Source organism: Gymnogyps californianus, chromosome 5, assembly GCF_018139145.2.
Source record: "Gymnogyps californianus isolate 813 chromosome 5, ASM1813914v2, whole genome shotgun sequence".
Classification (NCBI taxonomy): domain Eukaryota; kingdom Metazoa; phylum Chordata; class Aves; order Accipitriformes; family Cathartidae; genus Gymnogyps; species Gymnogyps californianus.
Window position 1 is genome coordinate 30,255,069 of NC_059475.1, and position 19,465 is coordinate 30,274,533.

Consider the following 19,465-nt stretch of genomic DNA (forward strand, 5'->3'; position numbering starts at 1 on the left):
ACCTATGCTGAATCAAGGGTTATTTTTTTCAGAAAAATCCTTGAATAGTTCCATAGTTTGAAAGGTCAGAAAAAAAGAAATAGTTTTTCCAGTTCTGCTGCATTCTTATGTGTATACTGGGCAGATTGACCACTATTTCTTTTTTAATCAATCCTTTCCACCAGTGGCAGGGACAATTTGAATTAAAAACTGGAGGGAGTCATGTGTAACTGTTTCAGAAGGGTTCTTCTTAAATCATGTAGTAAACTCTCTTGTCCTGTTCAGATGGGAAAGAAAAAGAAGTGGTTTTCACGTACGATACGAAGACCTCTGCACTGACGCTGGAAAATTTAGCCCTGAGTGTTGATGCTGACTGGGAGGTTTGCATCAACTGAAAGGAGACACAACTTCTTCAGAGAATTCATTGAGAGGTTAAAGGGAAATAAGTTGGGAGGGCTTAAGATGTTTACTTGAATCCAATCAAATCAAGGAACGTATTTCCCACCCACACCCCTAAACTATCATTTCCTACAATTTTCCTTTTAATGCACTAATTTAAACTTGGATAGCTCTTCTATTCAGCAAAAGCAATAGCACTATGATTGTATCTTTGGGGAAAAAACCAAAATACTATCTGCTCCAGGCTAGCTTCAGTTAGGCATTAAGATTGAGTTCTGCCTTCACGTGCACCAAGAAAATCATAAATTGATGGGGTGAGATTGTGGCTCGTTGGCAGGGGGTTTAATGTAAGTATTTGGAAATCCCGCTATTCAGAGACTGGAAAACTTGAGAAGAGCAGATCTGGGCCAGTTCGACAAGCAGCATCAGTAGATATGCCAGACACAGAGGTTATCATCAGAGTTGTGCCTGCAAGCTGCCCTGTGAAAATGAACACAAAAGGAGCCACCCAGTGTGATTACAGACACTTCCCCTTTCCAGGCCTTATGACAATGCAAAATTAGGCAGTTAGTTTGTGCAGGAAAGTGAACAACAGGCTAGCCAAACAGTTCAGTCACTGAAGGTAAGGTTTGAATAGGTTGTGCCAGTCAGTTGTGCGATAGTAAAAGACAGTAATGTGGGAGTGCAGCAGTCTCTCCAATAGCTGGCTTTGAAACTGGTATTTGGATTTTGAAAAGACACAGGTCTACAGAAATGCAGTACTGGCTTAGGGTAGCAGCTAGACTCATGCGGAAACATTTTCCATGTTACTGCTCCTCTCTGCAAGTACTACTTAAAAAAATAGTCTTTTGTTAGGAAAGAATTGGCATTTTTCGATGATTGAACGTCATTGGTTAAAGCCAGCCCAGTGAAGCAACTCTGCTTATGGAGAGCTCTGCTTCTCCACATCTTCCAACTCTTGCCAAGGTTTGGCTTCCTTTACACATATTTTAGTAATTTCTTGGTCAGTTTTTAGTATCTGGCTGAGATTTGAGCTCAGTATTTACGAAGCAAATTTTTAATTTTAATGGGATTAATTCTGCATTTAGCTATCCCACTTCATGGTTATTCCCCCATTCTCTTACAACTCACCCTAATGTTCCCTTGCCTCCTTTTCCCACCATCTCTGCAAACAGAACCGTTGTGTCTTGATGCTCTCTTCCCTTTCAAAACTAGGAGACATCCTGAGTCCCACATCCCCTACATCCTGCCTATTCCCACAGCCCTTTCCCTATCACGCATCTCTTTTCACAGGGTACTATTGCTCCACAGCTCAAGTTGTTTGCCCTTTCCATTTGCTACACTTGTCAATTATATTATTTTAAAACCAGTTCTGCTTTGAGTCAAACCTGAACATGCCATCGGTTGGGTTTTGTGGATATAAAAGGACAAAATTTACTTAATTTCTTTTAGCAAGATAAGGAAGTATTTTCTAAAAACATCAGTAAATTAACTCTTAGGAAACAGAGAAGGATGGTCACCATTTTTGCCAACTAAAGGTAACGTAACAGTCCATTTGTACGTTGTTCCGTACTCTTCTTACTAAGTCCTCCCTGTGCTTGGTCAGTCATTCCCACCTGCTGCTGTTTGTCCTCTGCAGGGCAGATTTCTGGGAATAGCAAGTGTGAGAGCAAACTGTGACTACTCCGCTCCTGACTACCAAGCGCAGTTTGTTCCCCACCAGACCCTTAGGTTCCTTCTTTTTTATTCTGCAGAGCTGTTTGTCAGCCCCTTCTAGCAGACAGTGTGAGCCGCCACTCCAGGAACTGGCAGCCTAAATACTGCTGGGCTTAATGCAGATGAGTTAATCCAGGTAGAACAGTAGCAAACAGATCTTTTACATCTGTGAGAAGAGAGACAGACCCTATTTTTGAGACAGACCCTATTTTTCTATCAGCTTCTAAGCTTTAATTGACGATTGCTTCTTATGTTTAAGCATAGCAGTGCTTCTGACAGGATATAATTATTGTCTGGAGCGTTTTAATGAAATGTTTTAACTGGTATTTCTGAAGTTGGGAAGTAAGTAAAATAAAGTAACAATGAAGCGAGTTACATGCCTTATTTCTTCCAACCTTCTTTCTACTGTTGAGAATCACTACTAAGTACTCTTCCAAGGGTATCTGGTTAAAGCAAATGACTAGTTTTTATACTCTGGTCCTCAGTATGATATCTGCACTATAGTAAGTACTCATGGGTCAAATTTTCAGTGGTATGAAGAGCCTAACTTCTATGGATTTCAGTAGGAATTAGTTGCTGAAAATCTTAGTAGTTGTGTCTTTAGATCTGAGGAAATAAATTTCAAAGGATGCAATTTACTTTGATATTTGTAGCAACTCACATACTTATGCCATATTTATATGGCATATATGTAGCAACTCCACATATTTATGCCATAAATGAAGAAATAAATTTGTAGTGTATCTTTACCAAAAAAGTAATTGAATTCAATTAGTGAAAACAACTGGAGATAAAACTTCATAAAAATTAAATAGAAAGATTATCATCTGTGTAGTTCACTTTTGCTCTATCTGAACAGGTCAGCTATTGGGATACTTCTGCTTGCAAGAAATTCCATCGCAAAAGGTGGTTTAATTCCTAATGGACGAGGGTTTATTTTGCTGTTTGTAGCAGACACGGCAACCATTCTTCTCTATGGTAAATTGTGTTTCTTTAAAGACACCATTTGTCTTTTACTAGCAACTGCTGTTTCTCACAAAAAAGACCTACATAACAAAACCATCTGTCCAGTAAAACATAAGAAAAGGAAAAGCTGTTTATTGAACAGGTATAACCACAAAATACTCCTGAACATCCATAAAGAGCAACATTGGGTTAGAAGTGAGAAGTGCATGTCAACCTGCCATTCCCTATGCAGGCGCTAACTGAACTGTTAGCTCTAGCAGTAGGTTATACCCTGACACTTGCTGACCATCCCAAGAAAGAAAAAGTATAAGAACATTGCTAATCCTTCACTTGATCCTTCTCAGAAGCCCACAAGGAGTTTGTCAAATATCACACTTGTGCTAATGACATTCTTCCCAAAACAGAGCTCTGTGTATGAGACATAATAGTTGAATTTTTGTATTGGGCAAGAAGAGAAAATATGAAAGAAAGAACATATGCACAGGCTCCAAAATGAGCATTTTTGCTGAAGCAGTGCAGAGGCCCTTGCATCTCACTACTTGCATTGCTCTTGAAATATCCTGGAAAGAATGACATGTGGCTCTGCCAAGCTGTCCTGCAAAGTAATGTCAAATACGAGACCTGCAATCCTTGCATCTAAATGTAATGAGGAAGTCATCAATTCTGCATCTAGACAACCCACCCTGAAGCAATTGCATTCCTATTTCCACGAACACTTGAATCTGTCCTTTCTAATTGCCCTGTTGGTGCAAGAAGGCTTGTATTCATGATGAAAAGGATTTAGGCCACCATTAGAAGACTGAGGATTAGTACTCCTAGAGGTTGGTCAAGCTTGCCAACTACGTTACCTTCTTTAAAAGTTCCTCTAGTAGAGTTTTTTTACTGAGCTGTAGAGATTGTCCATTGTACTGTTGATTTGAAATGTGTAAACCAAGCAAATGGCTGAGAAAAAGAAAAAAGAATCAGTGCTTTGGAAAACGCCATAGGACTAGGGCAGAAGGTCAGCAATGTGTACATGAGGCAGAGTCCAGAGACTAGTGTCATTAGGCAAAAATAACACTGATGTCATCATGTGATTTAAGACTTCCCAATCAAAGAAAAATCAAGGTGTTAGGGGGCTTTTCTTGACACATAAACAATGTCACCTTTTAAAGAACTAGGTTATAGAGAAGAGCAACATGTTTAGATTTTCTTTCACAGAGACTGTGAATTTGTCCCTTATCCCGCTGTTGTGTGACAAAATAAACATGCAAAATCATGTGTCTCCTCTAAGACTGGTGTATCCTAACACACACGGAATGGCCCAGTTTCCACACTGGGCCCCTTATAAACTTTTCTGCCCCTATACGAAAAGGTGCCTTTTACATGGGAGGTAGCTATCACCAGGTGAATCTTAGTGCTGGTGAGCTGCTCTCTAGAGGAGCCAAACCCAGCTGGCAGGTATTGACCTGACCTCAGTAGCATCAAATAATTACTTTTCACCATTAGAAGCATGTCTTCAGATAATCCTCTCTACTACTAAAAATCTCTATCTATCTTTTCTCCAACAAAGAGTAGAAACAAGTTGAGTACAACAGTTCCTTCAGGAGTGTCAGGACTAGTTTATTGGCTGGCAGGACTTCGTAAGTACATTCCCAAACCAGCAGGAGTTTAGCTTCAGTTTCACTGTTCTCTCTACTTAAGGAAAAGATGAGCTGCTTGCACCAGGAGTCAGCCTGCACATGGAACCTGTCCCAGGAACATGCCTGGCCTTGGCACGAGCTGCGCAGAAGACTGACACCATCTCACTAACCCCCTCCCTCTCACTTTCCCCCTCTATGACTCTTTGCCTGTAGTTATTTTTAGATTTCACGGGTTAAAGCTTGTCCATTCTGGACACTTATACGCACAGGGCAGGCACACACACATGCTGTAGATACTACAGCTCAGGCACAGGAGTTAGCCAACACATTATCTTGTTCCACATCAAGGAATAAATTCCAATTTCTTATGACAAAATACTGCCCTTTGAGAGGATGTACAACGTGCTCAACCACATGGAATTTTGTTGCTTGCAAATTTGACTAGGAGACTTTCAACGGATAGAAAAAGCGGTTTACACAGCAACTTCCTCTTTTCTCGAATTTCCTTCCAGTTTGCAAGATCTTGTTTTCTTTCAACATTTGCTTTAAGCCTGATTCCCATGCCGTCCGCCATAAATGCAGCGGTGGCTCAGCAGACAGCTGCTGGGTCAGTTCCCAGCACTACTATTAGCACTACAACTGAAGGTGTGGGTGGGGGCACAGGGGGAATTTATTCTGCCATTATAAGTCGCAACCAGCCCATTATCAGAGTAAAGGAGAAGACCTATGAAGAGCTTCACAAGAAGTGCCTGGAGAAAAACATTCTCTATGAAGATCCTGATTTCCCACCGAATGAGTCCTCCCTCTTCTATAGCCAGAAAATCCCCATCAAGTTCGAATGGAAAAGACCATATGTAAGTAACATGTTTGCTGAGTGCCTTTTACTTTCTGTAAATTGAAGTATTCACCCTGACCTTACATTTTTGCAGGACGTGTGTGTCGGGGGAGGTGGGGGGAATAAGCTGCACATGTATTTCCGTAGAGCTCTTCTGAAAGATAATTAGCTAGGGCTGTGGAAGCTCGAGGGTGTGTATATAATGACTAAAATACAATAAACCAAAATGAAACAAAAAAAAGAGATTGAATGAAATATGTAGAAAAAGAAATATGGAATTTAATTTTCTTCTTGCATGATTTGCTAGGTATTTTCTTGTCTGAAACTACCAAAAAAAAATTCTCCTCATTCTGCAAAAAGTTATTGGGTTTGCTGAGGCTTAATTTTTAAACACTACCTTATTTCACTTAGAACTTTACTTTAGTATTCTGCTGTTTTCCTAATCTGTGAAAATAAAAGGACAGGTTGTGGTCTGAAACATGCTTTTATTCAGTTGGTTGTTCCCAACATTGCTTAGCCGACTTGCAAAGGTTGTTTAGCATATTATTCACGTACCATGAGTGTGGGTGTTGTAATCACTATGAGGACCCACTGCTGCCTAGTAGTCCCATTTCTTTTTCCTATCTTGTGGACATTCCGCAGCCAGCCTTCCTCTTCTTTCCCACTCTGAGTCTCTCTCACAGGCAGAGGACTAATTCCTCAATTCCCAATTGATTCCCCATCCTACTGCAGGAGGAGTTACCCTCTTTCCCTATCATTCCTGCTGGGCAGCTGCTCCCCTCGAGCGAGGCAGCCCCCAGGACACTGCCTCGGCCCCTGCCATCTCCTGTCCAGCAGCAAGGACGTGGTTCTGCGGAGCTTCCCCAGCTCCTTCTCTCTGGCAGTTTTTGGCCGCCTCTTCCAGATTTGCCATACTTCCCCAACACCCAAATGTGTGCTTCAATGGCAAAGTCAGTGGTGATATATAAAACTAACCACAGGAATGTAACTAAATAGCAAAAGACCTGGAGCTCTTGCAGGTAGCTGTTACAGACGCAGAGGAAGGCCATGTGCTGCTGTCACAACAGCAACATGAGCTGCGTGGGGGGAGCAACATGAGTCCCCCATCTGCCGTGCCCTGTGCGTATGTGCTCTGTCATTCCTGCATCACCACCACGGCTGCATCAGCTCCTGGAAATGTGTGTGAATGAGTTAAATGCAGCCATAAGTCAACCATCTTAAAGGGATGAGATTTCCCCTATTTCTACAGAGAGGAAGACGGTATAGCAATACAGTGGATGAGTGCCAGCACCCTGGGACAGACAGACTGCAAGTGTGCATATGAGAAAGCATCAAAACATTAAAAAAAAGCACAACGTAACCTCTGAGCATGCACAGATCAAGCCTTTGGTTTTGGTAAGGTTCAGATTTCAGGGTCTCTGTCCCAAAGGTATTTCTTTAAGCCACTCATTCACAAATAAGTTTGGAAGCTCCATACTTACTATTCATGTAGCAACAAGAAGCTGGGGACTGTGTAAGACTCAAACTACAACATAAACATCAAAACCAAAGCTATCTGTGTTGACACAAATGTTCAGTCACCTGATGTATCTGTGGTGCCAGCTGCAGGTAGAGCAGAGGCAGGAGATCCAGAAAGCTGCAGTCTGCACCTGGCGAGTACTGGCATGCTGTGGGATCATGGATCCAGTCGGTTCTGACCCCGATAGAGATGGCTGTCCTGCCGGGGACACACTGGCCTGATTTGTAGAGATGCCTCTGCCTTCTGTTGCAAATGCGTTTGTTTTAAAACAAACCCTGTAATTCAAGTCACTGCTGTACCCAGCAGGTCCCCAAAGAGGAGAGATTCGCATATAACGCTTTCTCCTTTTATAATGTGCCCCCTACCTTGTCATCCATACCACAACTGCAAAGTGAGACTTCTCTCGGATGCTGATGCGAAAGACTTGTATCTAGTGGTGCTGATCTCAGATTGACCCAGGACTTAGCTTCACTGGACTTTGAAACTGTAGGTTATATAGCACTGGTAGGAGGACTTGTCTGATAATATTATATACACGAAAAGCCACAATAGACATGTTAGCAGAACATCATAAAGTCAAATGAATATGATGTAGTAATACTGCGCTAAAGAGTATTTTGCTAAGAAATTAAAGCAATCATTGAAGCACCAAATGTAAAGATTCAACAGCACAGGCCACGTTTTGTAATAGTCTGTAAAGATATGGACAACTTCTGTTCTTACTAAATTGCAATGGCATTTTTTTGGCAAAGAAAGCAACTAGCTTATAAACTATAGTCTTATAAAGTGGTAATTTTTAATCACTTTGAAATTGAGGTCAAACTTGAATTGAATCAGACTTGATAATGTATTCTAAAAGAAAACAAAATATCAGACAGTTCAGAAGTCCTGAGAGAATATCCTAATACTGGCTTCACTGTAGATCCTTTCCCTGATTTCTGTAGCATATTGTATATGCTACATACCCCCAGATACAGCAAATAAACAAGTGATCAATGTGCTCTAAGATCTCATTTAAAACAGAGAGCTAGGAAATAGGCAACCTGTTCCTGACTGCCTCTGGCTTCCTGAGTCATCTTAGTCATGCCACCTAATCCATTTGTATCCAAGCTCCCCGCCCCCACCACATAAGATTAATGTATGAGAATATAATATACATGAAAGATTAATGCTGGCCTTAAATGAGCATTATTTGTGATGACATGAATGCACGTGGGATTGTTAAGTGCAAGTTTTTCCAGAAGCTCCAAGTATTATTTGAGGAATCACAAAGTTAATTTAAAGGGCACGTGTTTGCTGGTTACCAACGCTATAACCAAGCACGGACGATGGTGCCATTCCTCAGCTGAATAGTGCTTCTTCGCTGTAGCTCTCAGCATACTGTGCTGCCATATGGAAATGCTATGAGTCTGCTTTTGCACCTGGGATTTACGAGGACCCCACAGCAAGTCAGCCACATGGATGACACTCCCCCGATCCCCGGCTCTGAGCTGAGGCGCCCACTGAGCCCGGCACAGGCAACTCCCCCTCCCACACGTGGGCTGCCAGGACCTGTGCTCTCTCCGCTTCCCCTGGCAATGGCCGTGCTATGACTCAACCTTTTCCATGGGGCTCCTGCAATTCATTACTGCGGTGGTGAGAGGTGTCCAGCATCCCAGCCCCAGAACTACCCATTGCTCTCGTGTGTCTGGCACTACAGGCTCTTCTCTTTGCAGCTGGTGCTACCCAGCAGTCAGGTCCTCCTCCACCACCTCCCAACATGATTGGCCTCTGCTGCTGCAAGGGCAGCAAGGGCACAAGGACTGGTCTTGTGCCTTACCCACAGAAGGACAGCTGTCATGCAGGGCAGCTGTGAGCCTTGGCATGGGGGCGGCAAGAAGGCCCCTGTAATTCTACCCAGCTAGTGACTGCCATGCTGACCTCCTAATACTCAATTCAGGCAAGAGCCAAGTGACAGCCCTGAAAGTTTCCCTGAGTAAAGACTGCAGGATCCAACCAGTGTTTCTGTTCAGAGTATGCATGAGCGTGGTTTAGGTACATAGATAGGAAATAAAATCCCCCTCAGTTAATGCATAATATGAAATCATTCGCTTACCCATGGAAGGTAAGAGAAACCCAAAGAGCCATTCTCACCTGCACCAGGTTATATCCAGCTCAGTGACGGGCTGTGCTCAGCGTTCTTAACGGCCTCAGCCTCCCACGCCTACGCTGCCTGCAGGAGCTTCTCTCAGCTGAGAGCAGGGATGAGGTCACTGATCTTTGAGAGTTGAGAAAAAGTCTTTATTATAACATAATACAGAGTATCGAGAGGTCATGCTGTAGTCCTGTTTGGATCTAATGACACTAGGACATTAATAGGAAGGCTCTGCCGTGACACTGCTTTCAAATGCACCATTGTCATTCTTGCTCACAGCCAGGAGGTCACAGCATTAACCACCAGATTCAATGATTCCCCTATGGTGATCCTCTCCGTAGCCAAGAAAATCAACAGGAGTAGCTTTCTTTTCATAATGAATAAAAATAAAACCAAGTCAGCAGACTAGTGGATTTTGCTTAGAATGAAAATGAATCAGTGACATTATCTGCTGCACAGGTGTGAAGCTGTTTGAATTTAGTAATCACAAAATGTATGCCTCTGCAGGCAGTACCACAAAGCAAAGACGGCATTTAGTGCCACAAAGGGCAGGACTTTCAGATGAGGGTAATCCAACTCTGAAACTCTAAAACCAGCTTGGTGTCTTGAAGTCTGCAGCGCAGCCATTTAATAGCATGGTCTAGACCATAAGAGGCCAAGGGAGAAGCATGGGGCTACAAATTGTCTTAGGCAGGCCAAAGAAGATGCTTCCTCTACTTGATAGGATCAGTTTAGGGAATTTACTTAGGATGCCATAGTTTATTAACAGCAGTTGTTAAAGGAATGAATGCCTTTTGCTGCAACAGTATAAGCTGACTGGAGGATTTTTCCTGACATATAAGAAAAGCTAATGAAAATATAACAAAGGTCAAATGCCATTTTTAGTTGCATGCTGCCTTTGCATGTTCCAGTGCTCCCTTCCAACTGACTCTTAAGTACCCTCTGCCCAGAAAGCAGCATGCACTACTAGTGGGTTTTTCCTAGGGTTCTCTGTCTCCCTTGCTGTAACTTTGACTCTTTGTAATGAAATTACAGTCCGAACTGAATCAACCCAGTGAACACAAAGGTCCTTTGGATAGTACCAAGGCAGTCTGAGGCACTCAGATCAGAGGAGACTCTTCCTAGATGAATCATTGCATCAATGCAGTGCAGCCTATTGGGATTCTCTGTGATAACTTGACCTAAAGAGATGAAGAGCAATCCCTTGCTCAGCCAGGAAGACTGGAAGGACAGACCTGCCACCTGCATCTTGAACACTAGGTCATCTCGCTCTGCTGACTGAGTACTTTTCATTAGCCTGGAAGACCTTGAAACATTTCCCTGTAACTTCGGCTGTACTCAGCACAACTAGCACAGCTGGAGATGAACTAGAGTAATACAATATTAAAAGCATATCCACAGTGTACTAAACGCACCTGGCCACCATAAAGAAATGCAAGAAAAACATTTCTGTCATAGCTAAATCAGTTCATACGACAATTGTATGATTCCCTCCTTTGCATTCCTTTACCAACCATCCTCCAAAGCAAACGAGCCCAAGATGCAATAAATTGCTCTTAAACGTACAGCAATGATTGTTCCTCATATTTGGAAACACTTAGGCACCATCTAACTTCACCTAAAACACAGCATGCTGGATTTCAGAGCTTGTTACTTCAATAGGAGCAGGATCAAGCTAAAATACAGTAATAGAGGTTGAAAAAAACCACAATCCAAAAACCTGGCATCTCACAGCTAGTTTTCAGGAGAGCACCACAGAATATTTTCAACAAAGCAAGTGGGTGGAGAAAAGCATGAAGGCATCTGAAACAGCTGCCTTGACAGAACTGGACCCCAGGACAGCTGACCGAGGCCCAAAATAACAGGACAATCCCTCCATTCTCTCCCTCGAGGAGAATAAGGTGACTGCTGGGGGGAGCCGGAAGCTGGTCTCTAACTGGCTATATGACTAATCCAAATATTTACGTCAAAGCAACTCTGCTGATTACTGTGAAGGAGCAAAAAAGTGGGCTCAAGCCAAGTGAAGCTACTAGACCTGAAACATGAGTCTGGGAAAATCCAGGGCTACCCTGATGACATGGGAAAAAAGCTTTAGACCGCAGAGGTAGCGTCAGCTGCCTGTACTGCCACACAAGCAATTGTCAGTTCTTTCTTCTTTCTCCTTCCCACTCCAGCCCTGCCATCTTCCAGCAGATTGGGTTCTTGGACTATACTTTGTCTTCTTCCCCATTTGCAGCTCAGGTTACAATATCTTTCTTTCCTTACCCTCACAAGAGATGGGTCCAACAGTTAAGTGTCGTCTTTTTCTTCCCCATACCAAGTACTTGAGTATGAGAGATGGGATAAAGCAGGGACTTTTTTTTCTCTGTAGGACAGGTTTTATCTACTTCTTCCCTTGGCTCTCCTATACCCTGCAGTTCTTTGTCCCATATAGAAAAGGTTCTGTGTAACCCTGCAATAGTACCACCTCATTTGCTGGTAGTTCCTATGCAGTCCTTCCTTCCCTCCCTACAGCAATTCCTTAATTATTTGTGCCTGTACAGCATCTTGTGCCCATTCTGTACTAGTATAAATACTGACAAACCCAATACGTTGTCCTAAGTGCAGGACAAAAGATCACCTTCCTGTCCTCAGAGACAGATGATATCTGTATACATTTCTGAATGCAGCATTGGCAATTAAACACTGCAACATGAGGAAAAGAATAAAATGTCTTAACCAGCAATTGATTATTCCTGAGAATTAAATATCTGATCCTGGGCAAATTTTAAGGAGGAGTATTACCAGTGTTCATTCCTGATGAAATGCATTCTTCAACCTGTCCTGGTTTCAGCTAGGACAGAGTTGATTTTCTTCCTAGTAGCTAGTATAGTGCTGTGTTTTGGATTTAGTAGGAAAATAATGTTGATAACACACTGATGTTTTTAGTTGTAGCTAAGTAGTGTTTATACTAAGTCAAGGATTTTTCAGCTTCTCATGCCCAGCCAGCAAGAAGGCTGGAGGGGCACAAGAAGCTGGGAGGGGACACCGCCGGGACAGCTGACCCAAACTGGCCAAAGAGCTATTCCATACCATATGACATCATGCCCAGTATATATAACTGGGGGAGTTGGCTGGGAGGGGCGGATCGCAGCTCGGGAACTAACTGGGCATCGGTCAACGAGTGGTGAGCAATTGCATTGTGCACCACTTGCTTTGTATAGTTTAATTCTTTTAGTATTACTATTGTCATATTATTATTATCATTATCATTGTTTTTCATTCCTTTCTGTCCTATTAAACTGTCTTCATCTCAACTCACGAGGTTTTTTTTCCTGATTCTCTCCCCCATCCCAGGGGTGGGGGGGGAGTGAGCGAGCGGCTGCGTGGTGCTTAGCTGCTGGCTGGGGTTAAACCACGACAAACCCTATTAATGCCCCAGCATATTAGTTACTGCAAATTGGACACCTTAAACCCACAGTCATTTTTAAAGACTTTAATCTGGCCCCCCTGATGCTCTTTCCACCTACCCACTCTCCTGTTGCCTCCAGTGCATTTTTTTCATAATTGTGTAGAAAAATATTTTTCCCTATTCTCATTTTAATGTGTTTGCACCCCGTGCAGAGGGAGCCCCCCAGGCTAGCTATTAGACCCTGTAGATACATGGAGAAAACTCTGGCTGAAGTCTGGAACATCCAGATTCCAAAACATTTTCGTAGTGAAACTCTGCAGCTGAAAACTCTGCAAGAGATTTTGATAGCCACAAAACTATCCTACAGGAAAACATTGTCCTAAAACAGCCTTTATTTCTGTGACAAACAGGCATCATAATGCATGCTTCTCCTGCTCATCCATCTGTTTATATTTTGCAGGAAATCTGTGAGAATCCACGGTTTATTATTGGTGGAGCCAACAGAACAGATATCTGCCAAGGAGAATTAGGTATGAAATTCTTACTTCAACTCTGCAATTTTTAAAGTCTGCATCATAGTTTAGCTCTCACTTAATTTTCTTTTGCTTCCAAGGTGATATTTGAAATCCTCTGTCTCAGTATACCACTACACATCTACTGATTCCTTCTCTCTATAGCAAATCGTTAATATCTGCCTAGTAGCAACCTGGGGAAGAACTTTAAGTGAAAGATGCTTTGCAGGGTGTTTTGCTTTTCATGAACTAATATCATGAGTGTGTTACAAAACACCATTTGGCCTTTCTTTCGGGCTTTGAGGAGGGACAAAATTAGTTAAGACAAGAATAAGAGATAAAGAGAAGGAGTTATTTGACTGAAAGAAAAATCTAATCGGCTACTGTTGTATTTTTTCAGGTATTTAGTCCTGTTATTTCCATACAGGAGCTTCTGAAGGCCTCCAGCTAAGTGTGCCTTGTACTCAAGGACAACCCCTATATTGAAGACCTTAAGCTCAGATGCTCAAAGATACTTTGATATATAGAGCCGCTACTTAGGTACAAGTGATGCCTCTGCAACAGTCGTCCATGCAGCACTCACCTGCACTGCTTTGTAAAGTCATTCCCCACTCAGCTTTCCTATGTCTTTCATGGTTTTATAACTTCTCCCGTGATCTTTTTCCTAAGCTAATACATCCTAATGTCTGTTAATCTTTTCATTTAAGTGTTGTTCTGTGCTTGTGACTGTCCTCATCACTTTCCCAGTAATTTTTCTTTTTTTTTTTTTAATTTATTTAAAACTGCCTTTCTTTTTGAGGTGACCAGAACTGCACAGTTGCCAAGGTGTGGACACAAATTAATGTAAATTCACAATATGCACAATTCATTGTGCGTAATATGTTCTCTCTTTTGTCTTTCATTCCTTCCCCAACTACTCATAGCATTATTTACCTTTTTGACTTCTGCTGAACATTGGATAGTTTAGAAAACTCCTGGACCCCACATCCTTCCTCAGGGGAAATAGGTAACGTAGAATGTACTGCTATATGTATAGAGTTGGCTTTCCAAAATATATACATATATGTATTTCTATATGTTTTATCACTCCACCAGTTTCATAAATTTCTTTTACAACTCCTTGCAAACAGGTTTAGTTTTCACTACCTCGTATAATTCTCTCACCTCACTAATTCACACTGCTCAGGCAAGCTTACCCAATAACCTCTCTTACAGTAGCAGCTAGGAGATTTTAATTAAGGATTGAGGCATCCTTTGCTGGACGCAGAAGTACTGTGGGAGAAAGTCACTTTCCCAGAGCTCCCACAGAGGCAGCAAACTTGTGCAAGAGTCTGAAGGAGGAACTGAAAAGCACTAAAGGGGACAGTGTTTACAACAGTGCAGACACAGATTCAAAAAGAGGAAAACATGTCAGAGCAAAGAAGCAGGAAAGAGGCCCCACAGAACAATGATTGGGATAGTGAGTTATCTTGAGAGCAGAAAATGAAAATGAGAGACTGAACCTCAACTGTACAGAGCTCCACCTGCGAGAGAGTTATGTCTCAGCTGGTCTCTGTCCAAAGCTTGGAAGGAGAACTAATGCGGGAAGTCAGATAGGCATTCACATGGGACAGGGAAATCTTAACACAGGTAACAATGCTCATCAGATTTTAGGCTTTTTCTAAATTGCAGGGAACATCATCTATTTCACAGGCGTGTACCTAGCCATGAATGATGCCAATGAGCATTTCCAGAGCACAAATAAAGTGCTAAAGTATTGCAGAACACATGGAGAAGAGCCCTCTCCTGAAAGGCGATGGCATGCTCTACTGAGAATTAACGTGTCACTTTGCAGTATCTTGGGTTTTCCCTTTGATGCTCGTTGCTCTGTCCCTTCATTTTGACTGCTGCTTCTGCTCGTTTACAGGTGACTGCTGGTTCCTGGCTGCCATTGCTTGCCTGACACTGAATAAAAAACTACTCTGTAGAGTCATACCTCATGACCAGTCCTTTATACAAAACTATGCTGGCATCTTTCACTTCCAGGTGAGTCCCTTCATCTAGCAGGAAGCAGATGTAACTGTATTTACCCAAGAGAGAGCTCAGCTCTCGGTGCACTCTTCCCTCTCGCTTCTCCCCCCTTTGGAAGTGTGAGCGACAGCAGGGAAAGAAGAGGGATTGAATTGCCTCGCCCCAAACTCTTCCAATGGGGCAGTCACAGAAGGGCCAGCCCATACAGGCAACTGGGGAGTGTTAACCCACCAAGGAAGCGTTTGCAGATCGCTGCGTCCTGCGCGTAAGGGATAGCAACAGGTGCCTGGTCCTGCCTCACTGCTCAGATGCAGCACTACAGCCAGCACAGACACGCGGGTAGTTGCCAAGAGCATCTATTTTTAGGCCCACAAGCAGCTGGTCTCTCAAAAACAAGTTATTGAAGAACCGCTTATTCAGAAAAGATGGACTGCTTTCCACATTTCCCTTGGCTCTCCTAAGAGACCTCTCACTGTCCTGCACACGTTGCCCAGGGGAATTCAGTACGGCTGCCTCCCTCCCAATGGCCATCACTTTTTGCCACATTACAGAGCAGTTAATGTCCACATTTCTCCTCTCTCAGCTCCCCCTCCCTGCACCAAGTCAACCCAGGGGTTTTTTTCTGTTTGCCTTTATTCAGTTCTGGCGCTACGGAGACTGGGTGGACGTCATCATCGATGACTGCTTACCCACGTACAACAACCAGCTGGTCTTTACCAAGTCCTCCCAGCGCAACGAGTTCTGGAGCGCCCTCCTGGAAAAAGCCTATGCAAAGTAAAACAACCCGCCGGACTGTGCCGGGGTCTCCACCGAGGCTTTGGTTGGGGAGGTCGTTAAACCACTGCGAACAGGACTTATAATGAGCATGTAGAGAGGCTCTGAACATACCAGTGCCTTTTCCCATAGATTCTCATGCCTCAGAATTGGGGACGGAGTAAAGCATATTTTCTAGGGGGTTTTGCTACTCATTCAGAGGTCTACATTTGATTCTCAACATATCTTTTTTTTTTTTTTTTTAATGTGTGCAGGTGGCATGTTTTAAAACTTTTAACTTGTGGGTTGCCAAACAGATGGTTTGTGGGTTTTTTTAGTATGTGTGTTTACATATCTATATTTATACACACACAAGATAGATATAAATATATAGGTAGGTATCTTTATCTATGTAAAAGAGAATCTTCTTCTTTTCTCTTTCCAAGACTCCATGGGTCATACGAAGCTTTGAAAGGAGGCAACACCACCGAAGCCATGGAGGACTTCACCGGAGGAGTCACAGAGTTCTATGAGATAAAGGATGCCCCTAAAGATATCTATAAAATCATGAAACATGCCATTGACAGAGGATCCCTCATGGCCAGCTCCATTGACGTGAGTCCGTATGAACTTTGCAGATAAGCCATAAGAAATGGCAGAGGAGAGGGACCTCTCCACCCGTAATCAAATGTATGCCACCTTTTGGAACTGCTTGGTTTAGTCCACATAGCAAACATCCACTTCTAGGAGATGGAGTAATCTCCACTAGACACCACGCATTAGCAAATAGCAAGCACCAAAAGGGAAATGAACAGAAGCAGAACATGGAGGTGGAGAAAAGGGGTGCAATCAGCAAACCAGCACCCCCCCACCCTCAGTGCCCTCGCCCAGTAAAATGAGGTTAGTATGGGGGTGCTGCAACTCTGTTAAGACACAAATCTTCATGTCAAAGATGCTAAGTATGCAAATGCTTAGGAAATTAACTCCGTGATTGCCAACATAGCCTCAGATGATTGTCTTCATTTATTGTGGTAAATTTAAAAGTAAAAAAATTAGTTTCAATAACCATTATGGAGTATGAAGTTGCAGTAAAGGCAGGAGAACAACCAGTGCTATCAACCACTGTAGATAACTTCTCTTCTCCCTCATTATGTCCATACTTATCTAGGCTATCTTTTACAACTCATCTTTCTTGTATCATTTATCTTCTCTCTTCCTGCCTTATCTTTCTGCATGATACTTTTCTCCCATTCTCTGTACCAGGATAACCTAGGCTTTTCCTATGGATCAGCTCCTCGGAGCGACATTGGAGAACTGATTGCTCGAATGGTGAAGAATCTAGAAAACGCACAGATGGCTCACCCCACTGTAGACTACCAGGGGACGGATGAGAGGCCAGCCTGGGTTCGTATGTCTCCACAAGCGGTTGACTTCACAGTGCTTTTATTTACAGACAATTAGAGAAACACATCACCTGTGCTTTTAAATCCTTATTTGGCTTCACTGAATTATCCCAACACTAAAGACCTGTTCTTATGGATGCTATTTGACATACGTGTTAAAAGACTTCAGTGCTTTCAAACACAGTGACTGAGACCAGAGGGCTTCACTGATACTGAGGCAAAGGGCTGTTGGCTTGTGGCACAGGCTTATAATTTCCAGAACAGGAAATGATTAGTGGATTTTATCAAGTCCCTCGCTTGCAAAGGATGGAGGCAACAAGAAAATTAAAATACTAGAACAGAACAAGATCCCCGAGTGTGTGAGGATGTGAAAGAAGTAAAAAGCAAGCTCTGCACAGCTCTCACTCCAGGCACAAAAGCGCTCGGTGAACTTATTTTGAGACAGAGTGCTATGGAGCTCTGCCCACAAATAGAGAGGAGTCTGCTCTCGGGATGCTCCTTGTAGATTACTGCCGTTAAGATCCTCATTTAAAATGCCTAACAAGGAAAAGGAAAAACATGTTGAGTTTTACATGTGTGATGAAATACAAAGTAACTCCAGCATACCTAAGTATCTAGCAAAGTAAAGAGAGGGTTGTTAAAACCGTTTAAGAAAAATCCCATATTGGTAAACTTAAAAGCTTTCAAATCTGTAGAGGGACACATTGCCTTCTCCTCCTCTCTGTGAGGCAGCTGGCATACTTTGCCCTTTAGGGAGCTGCGTTTCCATGACAATGAAATTGTGTCTCTCACTTTACAGAGAAAACAAACAAAAAACCCTCCACAATTACATCATCTAATACTTTTGGTTGTGCAAACTGTCTTCTGCATTTGCAGCAGAAATGGCTGATTTTTCCTCTTTTGGCATCCATATTTAGTCTTCCTAAAAGACTGAAATGGTGTAATTCTTCAGGCAAGTCCAGTATGACTGTCTTGTTTTGCAAGCATGGCTGCCCAAATCACACCCATGTTTTGGGGGGATTTCCTCCCCAGTGACTGTCTACTGAAAGAAGGTTGCAAAACTCTTTCTATAGTTGCTGCCCCAGCAGCCGTTGTGCTGCTGGTTGTTACACGTTCCTGAGCCATAACCAGAAAAAAAGTCATGACTCTTGATGGAGAGAGGCAGACAGTGCAGGCTTCAGAAGCACTTCAGATGAGTGACCCAGGGCAGCAGCAGAAGTTAATATTCTTGAACAGAAAAGAGAGAAAGGGGTTCTGATATGTAATTATGGCAACAATGTGAGTAGAAACGAATAAAAAAGGAAATAGATATGAGGTTATAGGCATAAAAAGTATGGAAACAGGAGCAAGAAAAAAAAAAGAAACAGGAGCAGAAGGGAAATAATGGAAAATAATTGCAACAGCCAGGAAATACTTGGATGAGATCCTCCCTGTGCAAGCTGAGAATGTATCTGTGTGACCTTACTAATTCTCTGTTTCTAGCCCTGCCTTTCTCATGCCCTCAGATGTGCCAAGAAGGGATGGCAGAGTTACTGGCAGGGCCTGGAAGTCATCTCTCAGTGAGAGACATAATGGAGGAGGGGAAGCTTCGCACATGGTCCACGTGCGCGTAGCAGAGCCTTCCCTTCCCACCGATCTCGGTGATCTCTCCTACAAGTACAGCAGACTGTGTGCACCTGCCGTCTTGCTCTCAATTCTTTATCTCCCAGATAAACAGCATTCTGAGATTTGCAAATAAAAATCTATCATCAGATGTGCTAACAGTTAATTACCAAGACAGCAAATGTATTTACACCTGAGCAACACATTGCTGAAGAAAGCTATGCCCTTCCTGAATGTCAGTTGGAAAAAATTTCAATCATAAGGATTTTAACAATTATGGAATAAAATATGCATTTCCACAGGAAATTAATTTTTTAAAAAATAGTGTAAGTTAGTAGGAACAATGTATTAAATAGGGTGTTTTAATATCATTGTGATGATAGCAGCCATGTGTAAAGATTAAAGTATTCTTCTAGGTGTTGATCTGCTCTGATGTTTCCAGTTAATATATAATAACCTTACTGAGCCGTACAAGAACATACTACCCCAGAAAGGGCTGAATAGTCCTACTAATAGAAAATCTAATTATTTTGATTAAGCATGCTATATACGAGCATGTTCTGAGTGCAAAAAGCAGTAACCTACACAAAGGAAAAAAGTAAGTCACAAAATGTCCTTTCCAAT

At 42.5% G+C, this 19,465-nt stretch overlaps 2 protein-coding genes across 6 annotated transcripts in view; both read left to right on the forward strand.

Annotated features, from left to right (window-relative positions):
* GANC (glucosidase alpha, neutral C) overlaps positions 1-2,465 on the forward strand; it is a 28,328-nt gene extending 25,863 nt beyond the window's left edge. Inside the window, exon 24 of the mRNA XM_050897361.1 lies at positions 265-2,465. Coding sequence (XP_050753318.1) covers positions 265-374 — 110 coding nt within the window. The 3' untranslated portion in view covers positions 375-2,465. The remainder of the gene's footprint in view (positions 1-264) is intronic.
* A 2,777-nt stretch (positions 2,466-5,242) lies between these two features.
* Positions 5,243-19,465, forward strand: part of CAPN3 (calpain 3) — a 31,323-nt gene continuing 17,100 nt past the window's right edge. For 4 of the 5 annotated variants that reach the window (XM_050896936.1, XM_050896933.1, XM_050896934.1 and 1 more), the window contains exons 1-6: positions 5,243-5,536; positions 13,022-13,091; positions 14,980-15,098; positions 15,724-15,857; positions 16,283-16,451; positions 17,100-17,240. In XM_050896936.1, the coding sequence (XP_050752893.1) occupies positions 5,243-5,536; positions 13,022-13,091; positions 14,980-15,098; positions 15,724-15,857; positions 16,283-16,451; positions 17,100-17,240 (927 nt within the window). The remainder of the gene's footprint in view (positions 5,537-13,021; positions 13,092-14,979; positions 15,099-15,723; positions 15,858-16,282; positions 16,452-17,099; positions 17,241-19,465) is intronic. The other variant, XM_050896937.1, reaches the window with a different exon arrangement.